The 20,148-nt window shown below is 42.1% G+C and overlaps 1 protein-coding gene across 1 annotated transcript; it reads right to left on the bottom strand.

The window, feature by feature from the left end:
* Nucleotides 1–1,602: 1,602 nt before the first annotated feature.
* Nucleotides 1,603–19,555, bottom strand: LOC138976162 (kelch-like protein 24a). Its single transcript, XM_070349001.1, has 7 exons — nucleotides 18,185–19,555; nucleotides 15,187–16,341; nucleotides 13,255–13,360; nucleotides 10,823–10,909; nucleotides 7,906–7,991; nucleotides 3,418–3,482; nucleotides 1,603–2,818 (listed from the first exon to the last, which is right to left on the bottom strand). Exons 1-7 carry the CDS (start codon nucleotides 18,942–18,944, stop codon nucleotides 2,720–2,722), a joined length of 2,358 nt encoding a protein of 785 aa, XP_070205102.1. The 5' UTR covers nucleotides 18,945–19,555; the 3' UTR covers nucleotides 1,603–2,719.
* Nucleotides 19,556–20,148: the final 593 nt, after the last annotated feature.

A 20,148-nucleotide genomic window follows, 5' to 3' on the forward strand; every position in this document is an offset into this window, starting at 1 on the left:
AATCTGGTATTACAAGACTACTACACTAAGCTCTGTCAAATAAAACAAAAGAAAAACTAGAACAGGCCATACCTGACAAGACAAAACCACTATGATGCGCCTTCCTGGCAACTTTAAACACCCAAGCACTAACCTGTGCCCCGTCTTACCCAATGAAAATAATCCTCAAAAACAAACTACTTGCAAAGCCGAGCCTGACAATGCAAAGCCACGACAGTGGAACCCTCGTTTTATTATCTCCAAAACTCACAGAGAAACTCGTGTCTTTAAATGAAGGTACATACAATTAAGTGATGTGTGTGTGTGTGTGTGTGTGTGTGTGTGTGTGTGTGTTTTTGGGGTAAATAGAAGATAAGTGTGTGTGTGTGTGTGTGTGTGTGTGTGTGTGTGTGTGTGTGTGTGTATGTATGTATATTTATGTGTGTGTGTGTTTTTGGGGTAAATAGAAGATAAGTGTGTGTGTGTGTGTGTGCGTGTGTGTATGTATATTTGTGTGTGTGTGTGTGTGTGTGTGTGTATGTATATTTATGTGTGTGTGTGTGTGTGTGTGTGTGTGTGTGTGTGTGTGTGTGTGTGTGTGTGTATATTTATGTGTGTGTGTTTTGGGGGTAAATAGAAGATAAGTGTGCGTGTGTGTGAGCCCTGTCTGTCAATGAATACAAGGCAGGTCTGATGAGCCCTATTTGTCATAAACAAAACACTAATGTTAAAGGGCTGTTTTGTTTGTTTGCTTAACGCCCAGCCGACCACGAAGGGCCATATCAGGGCGGTGCTGCTTTGACATATAACGTGCGCCACACACAAGACAGAAGTCGCAGCACAGGCTTCATGTCTCACCCAGTCACATTATTCTGACACCGGACCAACCAGTCCTAGCACTAACCCCATAATGCCAGACGCCAGGCGGAGCAGCCACTAGATTGCCAATTTTAAAGTCTTAGGTATGACCCGGCCGGGGTTTGAACCCACGACCTCCCGATCACGGGGCGGACGCCTTACCACTAGGCCAACTGTGCCGGTCGTTAAAGGGCTGTCCAACAATACAAAACTACAATGATTTTGATGAAGAAGTGCCCAACAACATCAAGGTACACTGTAAGACCAAATGTCTTCGAACATCTTAGTATCTTACAGTACCAGAATGATAACGGATACTTATGTACATGTATATTCGCACACTTTCATGTCACTGTCACCCCTTCTGTCAGTGAGGAGTTTGACATTGTTTAAATCATTGTGTCAAACTGACAGCGTCCATTTTTGTCCAGCAGTATACAAACCATGAAGAACTTTGACATTAATGACTGAATCAGTGTCGATTACTGCTACAAAAACACTGAACAGTACCATGTTACATTAATGGAACTAAAATGAGATTGCATCAAGCTAATATCCTAAGCTCCATGCCTTTCAGGGGACATCCGACAGACTAGACACACACACTCAGAGGCAGGCACCCACACAACAGACGTTGTCAATACCCATTACCCACGGTTTAGAATGGTACAAACTAAAACAAGAGGAAATCTTGGTGTGTGGACTACCAAAGTGGCAAAGCAAAGCTGTCATCCTTGCAGGGTTGGAAGGCCTGCATCTCCCCCCCCCCCCCCCCAACAACAAACAAGTCGCGTAAGGCGAAAATACAACATTTAGTCAAGTAGCTGTCGAACTCACAGAATGAAACTGAACGCAATGCCATTTTTCAGCAAGACCGTATACTCGTAGCATCGTCAGTCCACCGCTCATGGCAAAGGCAGTGAAATTGACAAGAAGAGCGGGGTAGTAGTTGCGCTAAGAAGGATAGCACGCTTTTCTGTACCTCTCTTTGTTTTAACTTTCTGAGCGTGTTTTTAATCCAAACATATTATATCTATATGTTTTTGGAATCAGGAACCGACAAGGGATAAGATGAAAGTGTTTTTAAATTGATTTCGACAATTTAATTTTGATAATAATTTTTATATATCTAATTTTCAGAGCTTGTTTTTAATCCAAATATAACATATTTATATGTTTTTGGAATCAGAAAATGATGGAGAATAAGATGAACGTAAATTTGGATCGTTTTATAAATTTTTATTTTTTTTTACAATTTTCAGATTTTTAATGACCAAAGTCATTAATTAATTTTTAAGCCACCAAGCTGAAATGCAATACCGAAGTCCAGGCTTCGTCGAAGATTACTTGACCAAAATTTCAACCAATTTGGTTGAAAAATGAGGGCGTGACAGTGCCGCCTCAACTTTCACGAAAAGCCGGATATGACGTCATCAAAGACATTTATCAAAAAAATGAAAAAAACGTTCGGGGATTTCATACCCAGGAACTCTCATGTCAAATTTCATAAAGATCGGTCCAGTAGTTTAGTCTGAATCGCTCTACACACACACACACACACACACACACACACACACACACACACACACACAGACACACACACACACGCACATACACCACGACCCTCGTCTCGATTCCCCCCTCTACGTTAAAACATTTAGTCAAAACTTGACTAAATGTAAAAAGAAAGAAAGAAAGAAAAATATAGAGAACAAATAAAATAAAAATCTTTTGCTCATGGCACTATTTTGAATGAAAGAGAGACAAGGGTAACACATTTTGAGCATTTTGAGAGGTGGACGAGTATTTCAAGCCCAAGACAAATCTGACAACATCAAAGCATCCCAGACATATGTTTGTATACTGTTCAATCTGAACCGGTCTACAGTGAGTTCTGCGCACTTGATTTCACATCGAGGATCCTGAATTCAATCAGACACAGCCCGTTCTTGTTCTTGAATCGTCCCTCCTCCATCAGTTGCTGCAAAAGAGTTGAAGAATGACTATCACATCACTTTTCAGGGTTGTTTTTTTTCCAAATTCCTTTTAGGGACAATTCGACGACGCGAAGCGTTTAGTTGAGGGCGCAAAGCGTTCGAACCTCTTAGGGAGGTCCGGGGGCATGCTCCCCCGGAAAATGTTGATAATAACATGTGAAATGGAGCAATCTGGTGCACTCTGAGCCAAGAAACTTCCCCTTATACACCTTCCCTCGTGTTTTCATGTTACTGTACAAATTGAGCGTTTCTTTCCAAAAGAAACAGGTAGTGTACTAAACCTCTTGCTTTTCAAGAATTGCAGTGCAAGTCAGTATGTACTTTTGTCCATTTGAGTGTAATAATTTGTAATCTAATTTAAACACAAGCAGGCATGCAGCCTTTTTTTTTTTTTTTTAAAGTAGAATTTATATTCAAGAAAGGTGCAATCTGATGCCAACTGGAAAAAATGCATAGGAATTTCTAATTCATTTTATATTTCTTGGAAATCCATGCATTAGCAGAAAATCAGGAGCCATGAATGTGGCGGACACTACCTTATTTGAAAAGCGACTGTAAAAATGTAAAGTTGAGAATATCTCACCTCCCAGGTTACGATGCAAGGCGATCCCTTTCCCAGACCTTTTCTATCTTCTGAGAACTTGACACCTAAAGATAGAAGAAAGAAGAGCCTTATAGAATCTGAGGTTGATTCCTACCGGCAGAACCTGCTATAATAGTGTCAACACCTTCGACTGATACTATTACTAATCTCTTAATCATTCTTCATCAGGGAAATACACAGCTGGGACAGATTGGACGACACTGAAAACTGGAAGACTGTAGACGGATTCAAATGGGAGAGTTTTCTACGGTCAGCACTACTGTAGAACCTGCCTTGACGACCACCTCTCGATAATAACCACCTGTCCACACTGACCCCCCCTAAGGATCCTCCGACGAGTTTGTTTAAAAAATTCTGTGTAATTCACCTATCAACAGTGACCACAATAAAACCTTTGCCTTGCCTTGCCTATAAGTTTATAACTACCACTTTTGGTCGGCCCCTTGGGTGGTCATTATGGACAATTTCAACTGTAGTAGAGTTAATAAGTCACCAGCAAAACGTTAACCACAGCTAAATCTTCTATTGTTATTGTTAGTCAGCTACCATCTTAAGGCTGCCACTGTTAAGCCCCTGCCTGCTGTGCTACACTGGAACCCGCCTTTTAAGACCTCCACAAATCTGAAAAAAATCAGGTCTTAAAAAGGAGGGAGTCTTAAAATGGGGGTAAACTTACAGAGGTTATGAATAGAAAGTCTAAGAAAACAGTCTTCAAAAGGGCAAAAGTCTTAAATTGGGGGGTCTTAAAAGGGGGGTTCCACTGTATCATCATAAGGCTGCCACTGTCAACCCCCTGCCTGCTGTGCTACTCAGGTTAAGAAAAATGAAGAACGCCGAGGTGCGCGCAGTAGGGTCTCCTACAGCACCGGAGCAACGCGGTGGCATCTTCATTTGACGTGGTGGGGTCGCCAAGAATGCCATGCAACGGCGCGCACTTTGAGCATGCACAAAGTACGCGCTGTCGCTCGGCGTTTTGATATGCGCGTGGTAGGAGCGCAGTAAGGTCTCGTACAGCGCCACAAGAGCTCCATTGGCGTGCAGTACGAACGCAGTGGTAATCGGCACGGAGACCTCACGGAGATATCATTGCGCTTTTACCGCGTCCATCAGCATTTGCACGGAGACCTCACCGAGTCCTTGGGGATGTCACTGCGCTTCTACCGCGTCCGTCAGCGTTGGCAGGGCTTTTGCAGGAAGTTGCCAATGCGTTGTGAGCCAACCCCATAGCGCAGAGTACACTCCCCTGTCGTATACATGCACTTCCGCTTAATCGACACGCCGTGGACGCGCAGTGACAACTCCTAGCACGCCGTGAGAGCGCAGTCAATCGCAGAATTTTCATGCGATCCCTCGGCGCTGAGAAATTTACAACGCCCTGCCAACTCCATGAGGACGCAGCCCTAGTGTGACAGGGGTATTAGCTACAGCTGAATTACAGTTGGCTATATTTGATTTCTCTGCCAAAGCAAAACACAACACAAACAGCAGAAGTCATCTGTAGGTTTTTCAGATAACAGAATGGGCATAACGCCACCTTTGTCACACACACAACAAGAACAAGAAGGGCAAAGCCCATACGACTCACATGCTTTACACATTTTTCCTACCAAAATACATGTGACCTTGACCCAAGGTCAAGGTCATCCAAGGTCATGCAACACAAAGCTGTTAATTCAAGACATAGGAAGTACAATGGAGCTTATTGGCTCTTTCTACCATGAGATATGGTCACTTTTAGTGGTTCACTACCTTATTTTGGTCACATTTCATAAGGGTCAAAGTGACCTTGACCTTGATCATATGTGACCAAATGTGTCTCATGATGAAAGCATAACATGTGCCCCACATAATTTTTAAGTTTGAAACAGTTATCTTCCATAGTTCAGAGTCAAGGTCACTTCAAAATATGTATACAATCCAACTTTGAAGAGCTCCTGTGACCTTGACCTTGAAGCAAGGTAAACCAAACTGGTATCAAAAGATGGGGCTTACTTTGCCCTATATATCATATATAGGTGAGGTATTGAATCTCAAAAACTTCAGAGAAAATGTGAACAAGAAGGGCAAAGCCCATACGACTCACATGCTTGACCTCGACCTTTAGGGTAACTAAACCTAGCAATGACATCATACACTAAGAACTGCTTTACACATTTTTCCTACCAATATACATGTGACCTTGACCTTGGGTCAAGGTCATCCAAGGTCATGCAACACAAAGCTGTTAATTCAAGACATAGGAAGTACAATGGTGCTTATTGGCTCTTTCTACCATGAGATATGGTCACTTTTAGTGGTTCACTACCTTATTTTGGTCACATTTCATAAGGGTCAAAGTGACCTTGACCTTGATCATATGTGACCAAATGTGTCTCATGATGAAAGCATAACATGTGCCCCACATAATTTTTAAGTTTGAAACAGTTATCTTCCATAGTTCAGGGTCAAGGTCACTTCAAAATATGTATACAATCCAACTTTGAAGAGCTCCTGTGACCTTGACCTTGAAGCAAGGTAAACCAAACTGGTATCAAAAGATGGGGCTTACTTTGCCCTATATATCATATGTAGGTGAGGTATTCAATCTCAAAAACTTCAGAGAAAATGGGAAAAATGGGAAAAATAGCTGTTTTTTAGGCAACATTTATGGCCCCTGCGACCTTGACCTTGAAGCAAGGTCAAGATGCTATGTATGTTTTTTGGGGCCTTGTCATCATACACCATCTTGCCAAATTTGGTACTGATAGACTGAATAGTGTCCAAGAAATATCCAACGTTAAAGTTTTCCGGACGTCCGGACGGACGGACGGACGGACGACTCGGGTGAGTACATAGACTCACTTTTGCTTCGCATGTGAGTCAAAAATGTGAAAAATAGCTGTTTTTTAGGCAACATTTATGGCCCCTGCGACCTTGACCTTGAAGCAAGGTCAAGATGCTATGTATGTTTTTTGGGGCCTTGTCATCATACACCATCTTGCCAAATTTGGTACTGATAGACTGAATAGTGTCCAAGAAATATCCAACGTTAAAGTTTTCCGGACGTCCGGACGGACGTCCGGACGGACGGACGGACGGACGACTCGGGTGAGTACATAGACTCACTTTTGCTTCGCATGTGAGTCAAAAAAGAAAGAAAAAAAGATACATTTAATAAATTATAGACATGGTGCCAGAAACTTCAGATTGTTCCAGAGGTTTTTACTTTCTGCATATAACCCAAAAACAAAGAGACTGCCATGTTCCAAAATTCAGAATAAAATAACAAACAAGAGGCGAAGCCTTCAAGGCTCACGTAAGAAATAGACAAACAGTAACACAAACTCACTACACGAAGCTTCGCAAAGTCTTAATACCAAAAACCCACAGCTACGGCGTGGTACTTTGACCCCAACATCGCTTCTCAAGTTTTGACATGCGAAGCTTCGTCGTAGCTCGCAACGAAGTTGAGTTTTTTTTTGTAAGAAGAGTGCTTTTCGATTCAAGATGGACGACGAAATCAGACTCAATACCATAGTGAAGAATGCATTTATCGACTTTGGTTGACCCAAAGTACAAGAACTAACCTCCTACCTGTATTATTTCATACTGCGATGCATTGACATGTCGAATGAAACTCGAAATCCCAGCGCTCACGCCAACTGGTCCCGGCCGTGCTCAGTCAACGAAATAGAACACATACAATTAACTTACGTCATCATCAAGTACGTAAAGTACAATTTGTGACGTTAAGTACTCAGAAAGAAGCACACCACGCGCTGGTCGAGACTTCGTGCAAGCGCTTTCTGACTAATACGATTTGAGACGCCAAGACATGAAAAAAAGATAACTCTTGCCTTCCAACTAGTCTCGGCCCGCTCAAAACCGAGACAGTAATTCCTTCGCGTGACGTCTAACCCTCTTACGCCATGTGACGTCTTCAAATGACGAAATGTTAAAGTTTCTACCACAGACATACACACGCACAAACACACACACACACGCACACACACACGCACAAACGCACAAACGCACAGACAGACAAAGTTACGATCGCATAGGCTACACTTACGTGAGCCAAAAAGGAACTGTTGTTGGAACTTTTAATTATCTAAAAAACAAAACAATACGTTCACAGATATAAATTATATCGATCTAGCGGTCTTTTACCTGCACAGACAAATACTAATTAGACAAAACTTATCTGACAAAATGTTCAGCCGCTTGCAGAGAAGACCAATTGCCTCATTTGCTTGTACAATGGTGTCTTTCCTGCAAGCGGCCGAACATTTTGTCAGATAAGTTTTGTCTTATAAGTGTTTGTGCACTTAAAAGACCGTGAATGTATAATATTTTGTTTTGTCAATAACTGAACGTTCCAACTACATACCCTTCTTGGTTGTTTTTTATGTATTCTTCTGCATATAAATATATATATAATCGAAATTAACAAAAAGCTAGCTGACGAGCGTGACACAAAGAACTCACGCAGCCAGCTGACGGTATGCATCGCATCATCGAAGACGTGGTTAGGAATCAGCCGCACTCCAAACAAAGCACTGACCTCCTGGTTTCTGCAGAAAGAATGCACAAGTACAGTGAAAACCCTCCTACAGTGGAACGCCCTTTTTATGACCCCCCTCGTAAGTTCGAATCTCTGTCGCTGCCGCCTGGTGGGTTAAGAGTGGAGATTTTTCCGATCTCCCAGGTCATCGTATGTGCAGACCTGCTAGTGACTTATCCCCCTTCGTGTGTACATGCAAGCACAGGACCAAGTGCGCACGGAAAAGATCCTGTAATCCATGTCAGAGTTCGGTGGGTAATAGAAACACGAAAATACCCAGCATGTCTCCCCCGAAATCGGCTTTAAAAACGGTCATACACATAAAAATCCACTCGTGCTAAAAACATGAGTGAATGTGGGAGTCTAAGCCCATGAACAAAGAAGAAGAGAAGAAAGACCCCCCGATTTAAGACTCCCTCCTTTTCAAAACCTTGTTTTCTCAGACTTTCTGTTTATAACCTCTGTAAAGTTACCCGCATTTTACTCTGAAGACCTGATTTTCTCAGATTTGTTGAGGTCTGAAAAGGGGGGTTCCACTGTACAGTGAAACCCCTCCTATAAGGAACAAACTCTTTTTAAACTAGTTCCATGTAAATTTTAAACGGTCAGAAATTCATTGTTGAAGTAATACTTTTCTCTCACTAAGGGAGGTAACTGTATCATTTCCTGTCACCGGGGTCAGGCTATCTCCAATTAGGTGGCGGGGCGACCATCCCCAACCCGGCGGGTCCCCAGGTGGCGGATAGGGGGCGTCCCTTAGATATAAGGGATTGCAGCGATATAAGTCAGGCTTGCCCGGACGAATAAGTTGTCCTGGACCAACTGGCGGTGTTCCTATCAGAGCGGGGTGGTTAACAGGTGGCACTGTTGACTAGTAAATACCCTATGTGCTCATACGGGTTCATCACGCGGGTAAGAGGCGCATTAAAACTACTGCTACCTGTGCTCCCAGGTAAGGTCCCTGAACAGGAGCTAAGCGTGGGGTAACCCCGACAGAAACCTCTAGTGCTGAAGTAGGCGGTACTGAGCGAGACAGCGCACTTTAACGGATCACAGTACCACGCACACCATCGCCATGAATACACGCAGAAAAAATGTAGCGGCAACAAGAAGAAGATTTCCTGTCATTTGTCAAACCTTTCTTCCAGTCAACCTTTTTCTTCGTTCATGGGTTAACACTCCCACGTTCACTCCTATTTTTGCATGAACGGGTTTTGACATGTACGAACGCTTTTATCCCGCCACTCTGGGAGCATACACCGATTTCAGGGGAAGCATGCTGGGTATTATCGTGTTTCCATTAGGCAAAAAAAAAAAAAAATGTCTGTTTACGGTAACCCGACCAGACCTGTTTACCCCCATAAGTGTTTTGGAGTAATGCTCAGCCCCAAAAATAGTAATCCTGGCACAAAAATAGTAATCATCCAGCATTCGTCGCCAATTACAACGCACATGACAACTGTGTCTGCGAAACGCAATCATGCACATATATCCATCATTCACGAACAAAACACATCAGTCAGTTTTTGTAGTCATCATAATTTCAAAGAAGATCACATCAAAAGCACATGCATCACTGATTCTTTTTCTTTTGCTCGAAGTAGGCCTTTTTCAGTGTGTCAAGCGCTTCTCTACTGTACTTGCGCTTGCCGAATGAGTGAGGGCGAGACTTCACCACTAGAATAAGGCTCTCCAGCGTCTCATCAGACAGACATGATCTCTGGTCAGTCCTGTGCTTTTTCACCCCATTTTGCCATTGAAAAAAACAATGCCAAACATGTAAATTGATAAAATAAAAAAAAAATAAAAAAAAAATTTTTTAACATTTTTTTAATTTATGAAAATCGTAGTCTTGACACGGATAGCGGAATGGCGTATTGTTTGCAGAAAATCGTAATAAATTACGCCAAAATCGTAAGGGTAAACAGGTCTGCCCGACCGACCCTAGTTTTTAGGTCCGACCCTAATTTTTTTTTTGGATCGTCTGAAAAAAAAAACCGCATCCAAAATAGAGCTGTTTGCGCTCAAACAGCAGACGACAGAAGGGAGGTAAGCTCAAAGTACTGTTAGGAGTAAAGGGTCGTCACTCGTGTTACTTCCTTTCAAAATGGATGCACGCAGTGGTGTTCGCCACCCGCTAGCTGTAAAGCTTGATAAATGTTGTCATGAAAAGGATGGGGTGAAAATTATCAGTACCTATCCAGCGAGTTTTAGTATCATTAACGTTTTTCATGACATTCATGCGGACTTTGACCCGAAACATTATGCGGCTCACGCCAAAGCTTCTACAGGAAACGACGAGGAGTTCGAGTTGGACTGGAGTTTGACTGTCGGCGATCTTGTATAAATAATATTTATTGAACACTTTAAAACAAACTAAAACAGTTACAGCTATAAATTCCTGAACAATAATCTTAGTTATGTTGGGCAAAAACAGGGATTGATGAGAAGAAATGAACTGTGAAACATCATAGAGAGGGGAGAAAAAAAAGAAGAAAAAAAAATTGAAAAAAAAAATGACAAAAAAGCCGACCTACCGACCCTATTTTTTCACCCTATGTTACCGTAAACAGACCTTTTTTTTTTTTGGGCCTTACCCACCTAACTCTGACATGGATTACAGGATCTTTTCCGTGCACATTTGGCCTTGTGCTTGCGTGTACACACAAAGGGGGACAAGACACTAGCAGGTCTGCACATAAGTTGAACTGTGATATCAGAAAAACCTCCACCCGTAACCCCCCAGGCGGCCGCGGCCAGGATTTGAACTCGTGACCTTCCGATTAGGAAGCCCATGTCTTATCCACTACACCACTGCACCCGTCATTCAGGTAAACAAACCTGTCCTGCCCTTGCTGCAGAAAGAGGTAGGCAGCCAGGCAGACGTCTCCTGGGCCTTGGGGCTGTCTTTGAACCAAATTGATAAACCTGCACAGACACAGCACTTTAATGAAGACAGGCAATACACATACAGAGGAACCTCCATTCTAAGACCTCCAACAATCTGAGAAAATCAGGTCTTAAACAGGAGGGAGTCTTAAAATGGAGGTAACTTTACAGAGGTTATGTACAGAAAGTCTGAAAAAGTAAGGTCTTAAAAGGGGGTTCCACTGTTTAAGTATACAGTACAGGGATGACCAAATCTCACAATGTTCACTCGCCAGCCAGACGAGTAACTTCAAGAAAGTCAATAGCCCGCCAGAAATGTCCCTGGCCCGGTACATACCACACCACAAATTACAAATGTTAGATTTCTTTACACAATTAAAACAGGGTGACACGCACAGGAGCTTCGTTTTTGTTTTACTAGAACATGGCAGTGGTTTTGCAGACGACAGTAGTTCCTGCTCCTGCAGTGTTTATCGATAGTACAACCAAAAGTTTTACATTTGACCAGAATTTTCACTGGCTAGCCGGGCGAGCTGCTAGGCAGTTTCTACTAGCCGGCAGATTATTTACTCGCCCCTGGTGACCGGGCGGACGATTTGGCCATCCCTGGTATAGGTTATATTATCTCAGCTGATGGCACCTATACATGTATGGGTTGTGTTCATCTCAAGACAGAACAAGAATGTGAAAGTTGTCACTCTGCCTCTCCTTAACTCTTACCAGTTCGGGGGTTTTAGGGCATATTTTACAGTGCTGTTGGTGCCTACTTGCCGAGTGGCTATCTGGGGTCATATTCTAAATGAAATATAGAAAGTTATATATCAAATGAAAGGAAGATGAATAAGCTTTTCATATTTGCAAAGAGAATTGTGCTATCTTTAAAGGTAAAAATTTTATGGGGGTGACAACATGATTTTTGTTGAAATTTGTACGCCCATTTTTTGGAACACGTGACAAACACAAAGAAGAAATTTTTTTTGTGTTCAGTTTATTTTAGATATGCTGCTAACTAGTCTGTTTGGGCATTCATTTTACATAACATAGCAAAGTTTTATAGAGTTTTGCTGATAAACAAAAAAGTTATTGTCACCTGAATACCCCCACCCAAATTTCAAAGTTGGACGTTTCATGCCTAAGGCCCCCCCCAAAAAAATATTCTGTTTACGGTATCCTGACTGACCCTATTTTTTCGCGCGACCCTAGACTTTTGTTTGGCATTTGGTTAAAAAAAAAATAAAAAAATAAAATAAAATAAAAAAAAATAAAAAAATTTGAAAAAAATTTGAAAAAAAAATTGAAAAAAAAAATAAATTTGAAAAAAAAAAAAAAGGGGGGGGGGCTTTGTTTTTTGGCAAAATAACTTAAAAATATGTTTTGGGGAAATAAATAAAAAAATAAAAAAGTCACGACCTACCGACCCTATTTTTTTGGCCTATGTTACCGTTAACAGACTTTTTTTTTTTTTTTTGTGCCCAATAATGCATTTCTATAACTAACTTATAACAAAAACCCAGCTTGTTTCAGTCATAAAGTGTGTCTTAAATATGAGTTTATCCACTGTCCGACCCATCCAATGTAAAAAAAAAAATTAAAAAAAAATTATAATTACCGGGTAGATAATTGGTCAGTAGAAAACTACAGGGGGGGCATCGTAAGCTTGCTTACGATGGGCAAGGGAGCGAACTGGTAAGAGTTAATTATTAGATTGTCAGAATAATTATTATCATAGTAATTGTTGTCATACGTAAGTGAAAACAAACACAATCTACCTATCCATTCATTCTCCTGCTACCTTCAACTAAAGAAAATCTCAAAAATAAACTTTGCCAAACAATGATTGCAACAAATTTCGCGCACAAATTAAAATTTTAATAAGCGCTTCTGGGGTGATAATGCGAGATTACTCTTGTGATCTTGCCGCGAGGTTCCGCCTGTTACCATTGTCTTTTTACCGTATAAAATGCACGACTTACACCAAAGTGACATGCTATTTGGGACCAATGCACGTTTTTTTCCTTTCTCGTGTGATCTTGCCGCGAGGTTCCGCCTGTTACCAGCTGAACTCGGAAAGAAAGAAGGGGCATAACCTCATCAGAACCGCCCATTCAATAGTCATTTCATTGAAACTTTATATGCCGGTAAAGGCAGTTCACTTAACTATCAGGATCACCTTTTGGATTAAAGATTTCTTTTACAGGGAAAACGTGACCTCCGCTCAAATAAGGGTACCGGTACCCTCAAAATCGACCCGACAAAAACGGAAGGGTCAAATGAAAAAATGGCAAAAAGTCACAATAGGCAAAACTTTGCATCTTTGAGTTTGACATACGAGAAGAAAGTCAAATCAATAATCTTGCTTGGAAGGAAGGGGCAGAGTTACTTACCACTCAAAGTTTCCAATCTTCCGGTTGCAGCTTGTAGTTCTTTTCGAAATGGCAAGTTTCTCAGGGCTAAAGTTCAGCCGGAACACCATGTCTGGATGTTTCTCCTCTATAAAAGGAATACAAGCAAGTCACAAAGTTAGTGTTCAGTGTTTGATCATGGTTACAAAGCCAAAGATCTAATTTAACTTTTTTTTATGGCCACATACATGTATTGATTCACCAAAAAGTCATTCAACTTTCAAGTCAGTATGATCCCGTATATATCTGACAGCCTTCAGACACTGCCTGACTAAGACAGTTGAATGATAGAGTTTATTCAGTCATTTGAGAAATTTTGAAGATTAGCCCTTTGCCTCCCGCATTCTGAGAGCCTGTTGCTTATCTATTTCCCAGTGCAAAGGGAGTAACTCCGTACAAGGCACCCGGTTACCAACTTTAAAAAATCATATAAAAATAACTACTGTTCACATTTTAATGTAGTTTGGATCTAAAAATTGCTGAAAGATTTAACTTCTTTAAAATGAAACACCAGGAGAGTTTTACCTTAATCCACAGCTTGAAAAAAAATGATAAAGTTGACTGATGCAAAAAATCCACGTTTTCAGAATATATTCTAGTCCCCTTCTCTTGCTTTTTTAGGCACAAAAATGTTCCAAGTGGCAAAATTGTAAATTATACACAACTGCTAGTCAGTCAGCAACATCATTTGATAAAAATAACAGTTATTATAATGGTGCTAGGTGTTTTTTCAGGACCAGTTTGTATTACGTTACACAATGCTCATTTCGAAATCATACTGGGGACCGACAGGTGTCACACCAACATCGAACTTTTTTGGCTGGACAGGAGTAGTTCTATCACTCCACCTTGTTGTCAGTTCATTACGATTCTGTTTTGACAGCCGTTTTTTTTTTCGACGAGGATTTGGAGCAGCAAGAACAGGTAAAATTATATCACTGTCACCACTGTCACCACTATCACCATGGTTATCACTATCACGATCACTGTCACTCGATTCAAATTCCCTCAGAAGCTGTTCATCGTTCACAACAACATCTAGGTCAATGTCACTTTCGTCCTTCTTGTTAATTTCGTCCAAAGAAAACCCCTCAAAACCACCTTCATCACTATCACTCTCGCCCATGATGGCACGCCAGAAGTCGCCATTGCTAAGATTCTCCATTTTGGCCACACAAAAAATTGACAAACTTTAAAAAATCACAGAGATCGAACCACTTTCAGTTTTGCCATGCAGTTTTCACAGGAAAACACCTTACTTCCTCCGGAAACGGAAGTGCGTATTAGCGGTATTGAATGATGGGATAGGTCAAAGCGAAACCGAAAGTAAGCGACCTAGTGTTTAGCGGCCGCTATCGGGCGTTACGGGAACTATAAAAGGCTCATTTTGCGGGCGCTGCGGGAGGCATTGGGTTAGAGGAACAAATGCTTGCATAACCCACCTTCGTCCCAAGTAATATGAATATTATTAGAAACAAGTGATCTGCTTGTTTTCTAGCTCCATGAATATTCAAAGAAAATATAAATGATAATTTTGTTCTGACCGATCCAAACTGAATCCCATTGTGATCTTGGAAATTGACCATGATCAAGCAGTCTAGAGGTATCTTGATTCTTATTGGGGTAACCATTTTATTCAACAACAAAATCCATTTTTAACATTGTAAGGCAATCTTGAAGTTGAATGTACATAGAACTAGAATTTACAAAATGAACCTTTTTCTAATAAGTAGAAGGAATTAAGAATTCATTTTATGATCTTTTTTGTCTCAAACGGTATAAAATGTAACAAAGAAGGATCATTTGAAGCAAACGCGCTGCGGTTGGTATTTTGAACAGAGTCAATTATAACTTCTATGAGTATGAGCTTATCTAGCGACGCCAAAAAACATGAGGACAAAAAACAGCAAACACCTTCTCGCAAACATGATGGGGGCAAAAAGAGTGTCTGCAGACCAAATCCTGAACGTGGTTGCAGCAGTGTTCGTCGTTTCATGACTTCTTTCCTGGAGCCAACACTGAAAGCATCTGTCCACCAGCAGGGCCTGGAGAAGCTCTCTCGTTCATCACTGCCTCCACAGATGAACACCTCCTTGCGATGCATGAAGACTCTGCAGTCTCTGCAACAACTGTCTAGATAGCAGTCGTCATTACCCAATCCAGTTTGAAGTGTTTCAAATTTTACCCGTGCAGAAACTTCATCAGGGTCTTCTGCTTCAATGGTCCCGTCAGCTGTGCGTTTTGGGCCACTCTTACTGACCTCGCTCACACTCATTCTGACCACATGGAAACGTTCAGATACAATGTATGCACTGTCTTCATCCCTAGCTACGTCAATACAGTCTATCAGATTGAAAGGGAGATCCTCCTCCATCTCAGTCACCGAGCCTGTTTTAGAATCCAGACACTGCACTACGTCTACGGTATGGTAATCGACTAAGTCACAACGCTGGCAGCGACCGAGAACAAAAATCCTGTCACCAAACACAGTCGCCGGCATACCCTTGACCCCATACAGCAGGTTCCCAAAGACAGACCATGAGTTGCCTCTGATGCTGTACACCAGGACCTCTGAAATTAACTCTTCTGTGTCAGTCCCATCAATACTGCCACCGATCGCAAACACCTTGTGGTTGACTGCCACCATTGCGTGATCAAAGCGTTTTGCAGGAAGATCGGGCAGAGTGTCCCATTTGCCAGCGCTGGGCCTGTACACAGCAAACGTCTTGCCTGTTGACGTCCCACTAATGTACAGCTCGTTTTGCCAGACACACGTCGCAATCTGTCCGCAAAGGGAGACCGGGGCGGGGTCCAAGGTATGGATAACGTCAGGCGGCATATGGAACGGGTCGGAATCAGGATGAGGCTCTTCTTCTTGCACAGGAAGTGCAATCGTTTGCTGATACCAATTGGACTCCAAGCTAATCTCACCACCCACTAGAACAAGATGTTTCTCAAGATCTGAAGTCTGGAATACTTTGCCTTGGCTTGCACGGGTCTGAACGTGCCACACGATCTCTTCCTTTGATATTCCCTTCAGGCTGCACTGGAGGACCACCTCCAGAAAGTCTGAAATGAAAAAAGAAAGTGTTCAAAATTCATATTCAATTTGAGACTTGGGCATAACAAAAATGAATTTCTGGTTTCCTACATAACCCTATTTTTCTCTCCCAACCCTGAACAATATTTGCCTTTTTTGGTGGGGGTGGATGCTTTTAGTTTAACATAGATGTCACTAGATTAGACCTACACCAAGCCAAACAAGAAAGAGACTGTAAAAGGACACAAACTCAAATGTGGAGACTTTAGTTACTGAGTCAAACATACTCTTCTCCTGCAACATCCAGTTAATTGGGAGAGAGGAAACTATCTATCAACCCTATTTTTGTCTCGCCTTGATTGTCATTGGAACAAACATTAATTTTGGGGGCTATAAGATTTATTCATTATCAATATCATATAATTATATAATATAATATATTATAGTTGTAAATTCAAATCCATGCGGTATAAAAAAACCAACTATAATAAAGTGCCTAATTACTGACACAATGACAACATTTTTCAACTGTTCTTACGAACACTGACACTAGTACGGCAGTAACACTAACACTAACAGTGAGTGTGAAATTCAAATGGAAGCACCTGATACTGATAGTGATACAGTGATAGTGATAGTAAAACACAACCCTGAGAGTCCAACAAACAAACTAAATCATCTGTACAGGGCGGGGATGTAGCTCAGTTGGTAGCGCGCTGGATTTGTATCCAGTTGGCCGCTGTCAGCGTGAGTTCGTCCCCACGGTCGGCGAGAGATTTATTTCTCAGTCAACTTTGTGTGCAGACTCTCCTCGGTGTCCGAACACCCCCGTGTGTACACGCAAGCACAAGACCAAGTGCGCACGAAAAAGATCCTGTAATCCATGTCAGAGTTCGGTGGGTTATAGAAACACGAAAATACCCAGCATGCTTCCTCCGAAAGCGGCGTATGGCTGCCTAAATGGCGGGGTAAAAACGGTCATACACGTAAAACTAAAAGCCGTGGGAGTTTCAGCCCATGAACAAACAAACAAACAAACAACAACAACAAAATCTGTACTATCTCTCTGAAGGGTTTACTTGGTGCTATTAGTAACTTGCTGCTTTCGTAAAGAGAAATTATTCTTGAAAGGTAGGTATCTTCTTGCTGACCACGTAACGTTTTGGCACAGGCTCATATATTATGTACAGTGGAATTCCTGTAACGACCTCTCCCAAGTACGACCCCCTCCTTTTGCCGACCGATTTTCTCGGCACGGATGCCTTTCACACTGTAACTAACCTCCCCAGAACGACGCCCTCCTTTTTCCGACCTACCAACACAGGGTCAATAACGACTTTGACCTTTTTACCAGTAAGTGTCAAAGTTCGTAATTGCCCGGCACACGTGGAACACGCACCCCATTAGTCACACATCAAGAGTCAGGGGTGGTAGTCTGTAGTCAGTAGTGCGTGAAGTCCAGCCGCCTATACGGCTGTCCTCTTCCCACCTATTGCTGACCCAGTTTACAGACACTGACCTTCTCACCCGAGGCCAATGACCAAGTTTTACATTATATATATGAGGCCGTGTGTGTGTGTGTGTGTGTATACGTGCGTGTGTTATGTCTGCCTGTCTGTGCGCTTGTGTATGAACGTATACATCATGCTAACCCATATGCACATCAAATGGGAACAAAAATGGGATAACGAACACAACTATGAAACTGTGAAATTTGTTTTACCTCTGAAACTCCCAATAAAGACCCCTCCTTTTTACGACCGATTTTTCGGGACAATTTCAAGGTCGTTAGTGGGAGGTTTTAATATATATATAATGTAAAGTTGTTAACATGGGACTACTTAACATGATGAGCAAATATTATACCATTACCAGTCAATACGTCCAAAAAGCGCAGGTTGGCTTTGTCGCTGATGACTTCAGCGAGACAATCTGGAGACACATAATGCAAGTCCACAAATGTCAGCAGCTCTGCAACACCTTTCACACGCCGCTCAGCACCGTGCACACCCCAGCCAAGAATGGCCTTCAGCAGTTTGCTCATGGAATCACTTTTACTTGTGAAAGTTGTCTGGGCCAGCAGAATCTCTACCACTCTCTCTTTATCCAGCTGAACAAAGTCGCTGCTTTCCAGCACAGCATCAAGGTTTTTCAGGATTGTATCGAGAGCTGAAGAGGCCAGCGAAGAGAAGTTATACTGTTTGGCAAGAAGCCAGGCATACAAAATCAGGTTGGGAGATGTGCACTCTTCCAGAACAGTCTTCAAAAATCCCAAACAGTTCTCTTCCAGAGCTCTGATCTGCAGAAACAGAGACAGTGTCAAGATGCCCCAGACAGTTGTGACGTTGATGACGTCTGCTCCAACATTATACAGCAGCTGCAGAAGATATCCAAAGGATTCAGCCGACACATCTTCATGGTCTATGTCTATAACTCGAGTAGCGGTCTCTTTCCACGCGGCTGTAAGCGAGCACTGAAAGAATCCTGACACCGCGGCCAGTACCACGCGGTGGCAGTGGAAGACGGTACCACTCACATTCACAGTCAAGTCACACAGCTGTGAAGTGGTGTATAGCTGGTTGAGCCCTTCATGTAAGCTTTCCGTCAGGATATTTTTCTTTGTCAATGTCATAATTCCTTTACTAGATTATCTCTCCACTAGAAACACAGTGTCCTTTGATTCAAACTACAGGCAAATAATTCCTGCTTTTAAGAGTGACTTACGAGAATTCAACATTCAATCAACTCTCAGTCTCACTCTCGACACAGTCACACTCACAGTTCTCTTCCATTTCCAAAGTCTCCAAGCGGTTTTCAACTTGTGCAACTGCAAATAACCGAATCCATTCCAGCTCTCCAGTCTCTTGTCTGGCTAGATTGCCTTATTTTTTTCTTTCTTTAATAGACATGTGTGGGATGAAATGTAGCAAGTCTGAAAACTAGTCTACTGAAACTGAACGTACTGTCTCCATGCGCCGCGGTCTCGCTCTCAGCAGAGAGCTCTGTGATACTGATAGTGATGATAGTGATGTGATAGTGTGAAGACAGAAGAGTGGCTCAACCTGTTCTGTCAAAATAAACTCACTTTCCAGACACAGAGATAAACCGATCCAGTCAATGTAGAATCTAAGGCTGTAACATAGAGCTAATATCCCCCACAATATATTACAAGGGCACAAATCAATGATGCAAACAACAATAGCAATAATTATTGAAGAGACTAACGAACTTCTGCTTCGACTTCTGCCGCCAAGGGGGAGGTAAATCTACATGAAAACATCTTTTTACCCAACTCGGTCGAATTTGTATAACCAAATGATACCATACGTAAGTTTACTGGCGACTGAAGAGCGGACTTTGAAGAGCTGATTTGTTTCTTTCCAATTCCGTCTCTTTTCTTTTGTAATTAGAAACCTTAACGAAAAATTACACCCCTTCCCTTAAAACCCCAGATGAAAGATCAGTCTTGGCACAGCACGGTCAGTTTTCTGACCAAGTTAATTTCAAGTGTGGATGACCGTACATCCCCGTAGATGTCGCGTATGTAAGAGAAAGAGATAGATTGAACGACTGAGAAAATGTGGCATTTGTGTGTGTGTGTGTGTGTGGTCACTGAGTGTGTGTGTGTGTGTGTGTGTCAGTGTGTGTGTGTGCCCGGCTGCGTGTGCAGTGTGTGTGTGTCGTGTGTGTATGTGTGTGCAGTGTGTGTGTGTTGCCGGGTTATTTATTCATTTATCTTCATTGAAAAATTTCTTACAGCAATGATGACATGAGGCTACTCAAATTCAGTAACAGGTGTACTGCGAAAATGTGTAGTGCCGCGTCCCGTGTTCTAC

The sequence above is a fragment of the Littorina saxatilis genome, linkage group LG9 (assembly GCF_037325665.1).
Source record: "Littorina saxatilis isolate snail1 linkage group LG9, US_GU_Lsax_2.0, whole genome shotgun sequence".
NCBI lineage: Eukaryota > Metazoa > Mollusca > Gastropoda > Littorinimorpha > Littorinidae > Littorina > Littorina saxatilis.

Bases quoted from the DNA above. Each gene is read 5' to 3' on its own strand.
- LOC138976162 (XM_070349001.1), bottom strand. From the start codon at position 18,944: ATGACATTGACAAAGAAAAATATCCTGACGGAAAGCTTACATGAAGGG. The intron at 7,992-10,822 runs GTTTGTTTACCT...TTCTTTCTGCAG, and splicing joins CTGCAGCAAGGGCAGGACAG to AAACCAGGAGGTCAGTGCTT. The intron at 2,819-3,417 runs GTGAGATATTCT...ACTCTTTTGCAG, and splicing joins CTTGCATCGTAACCTGGGAG to CAACTGATGGAGGAGGGACG.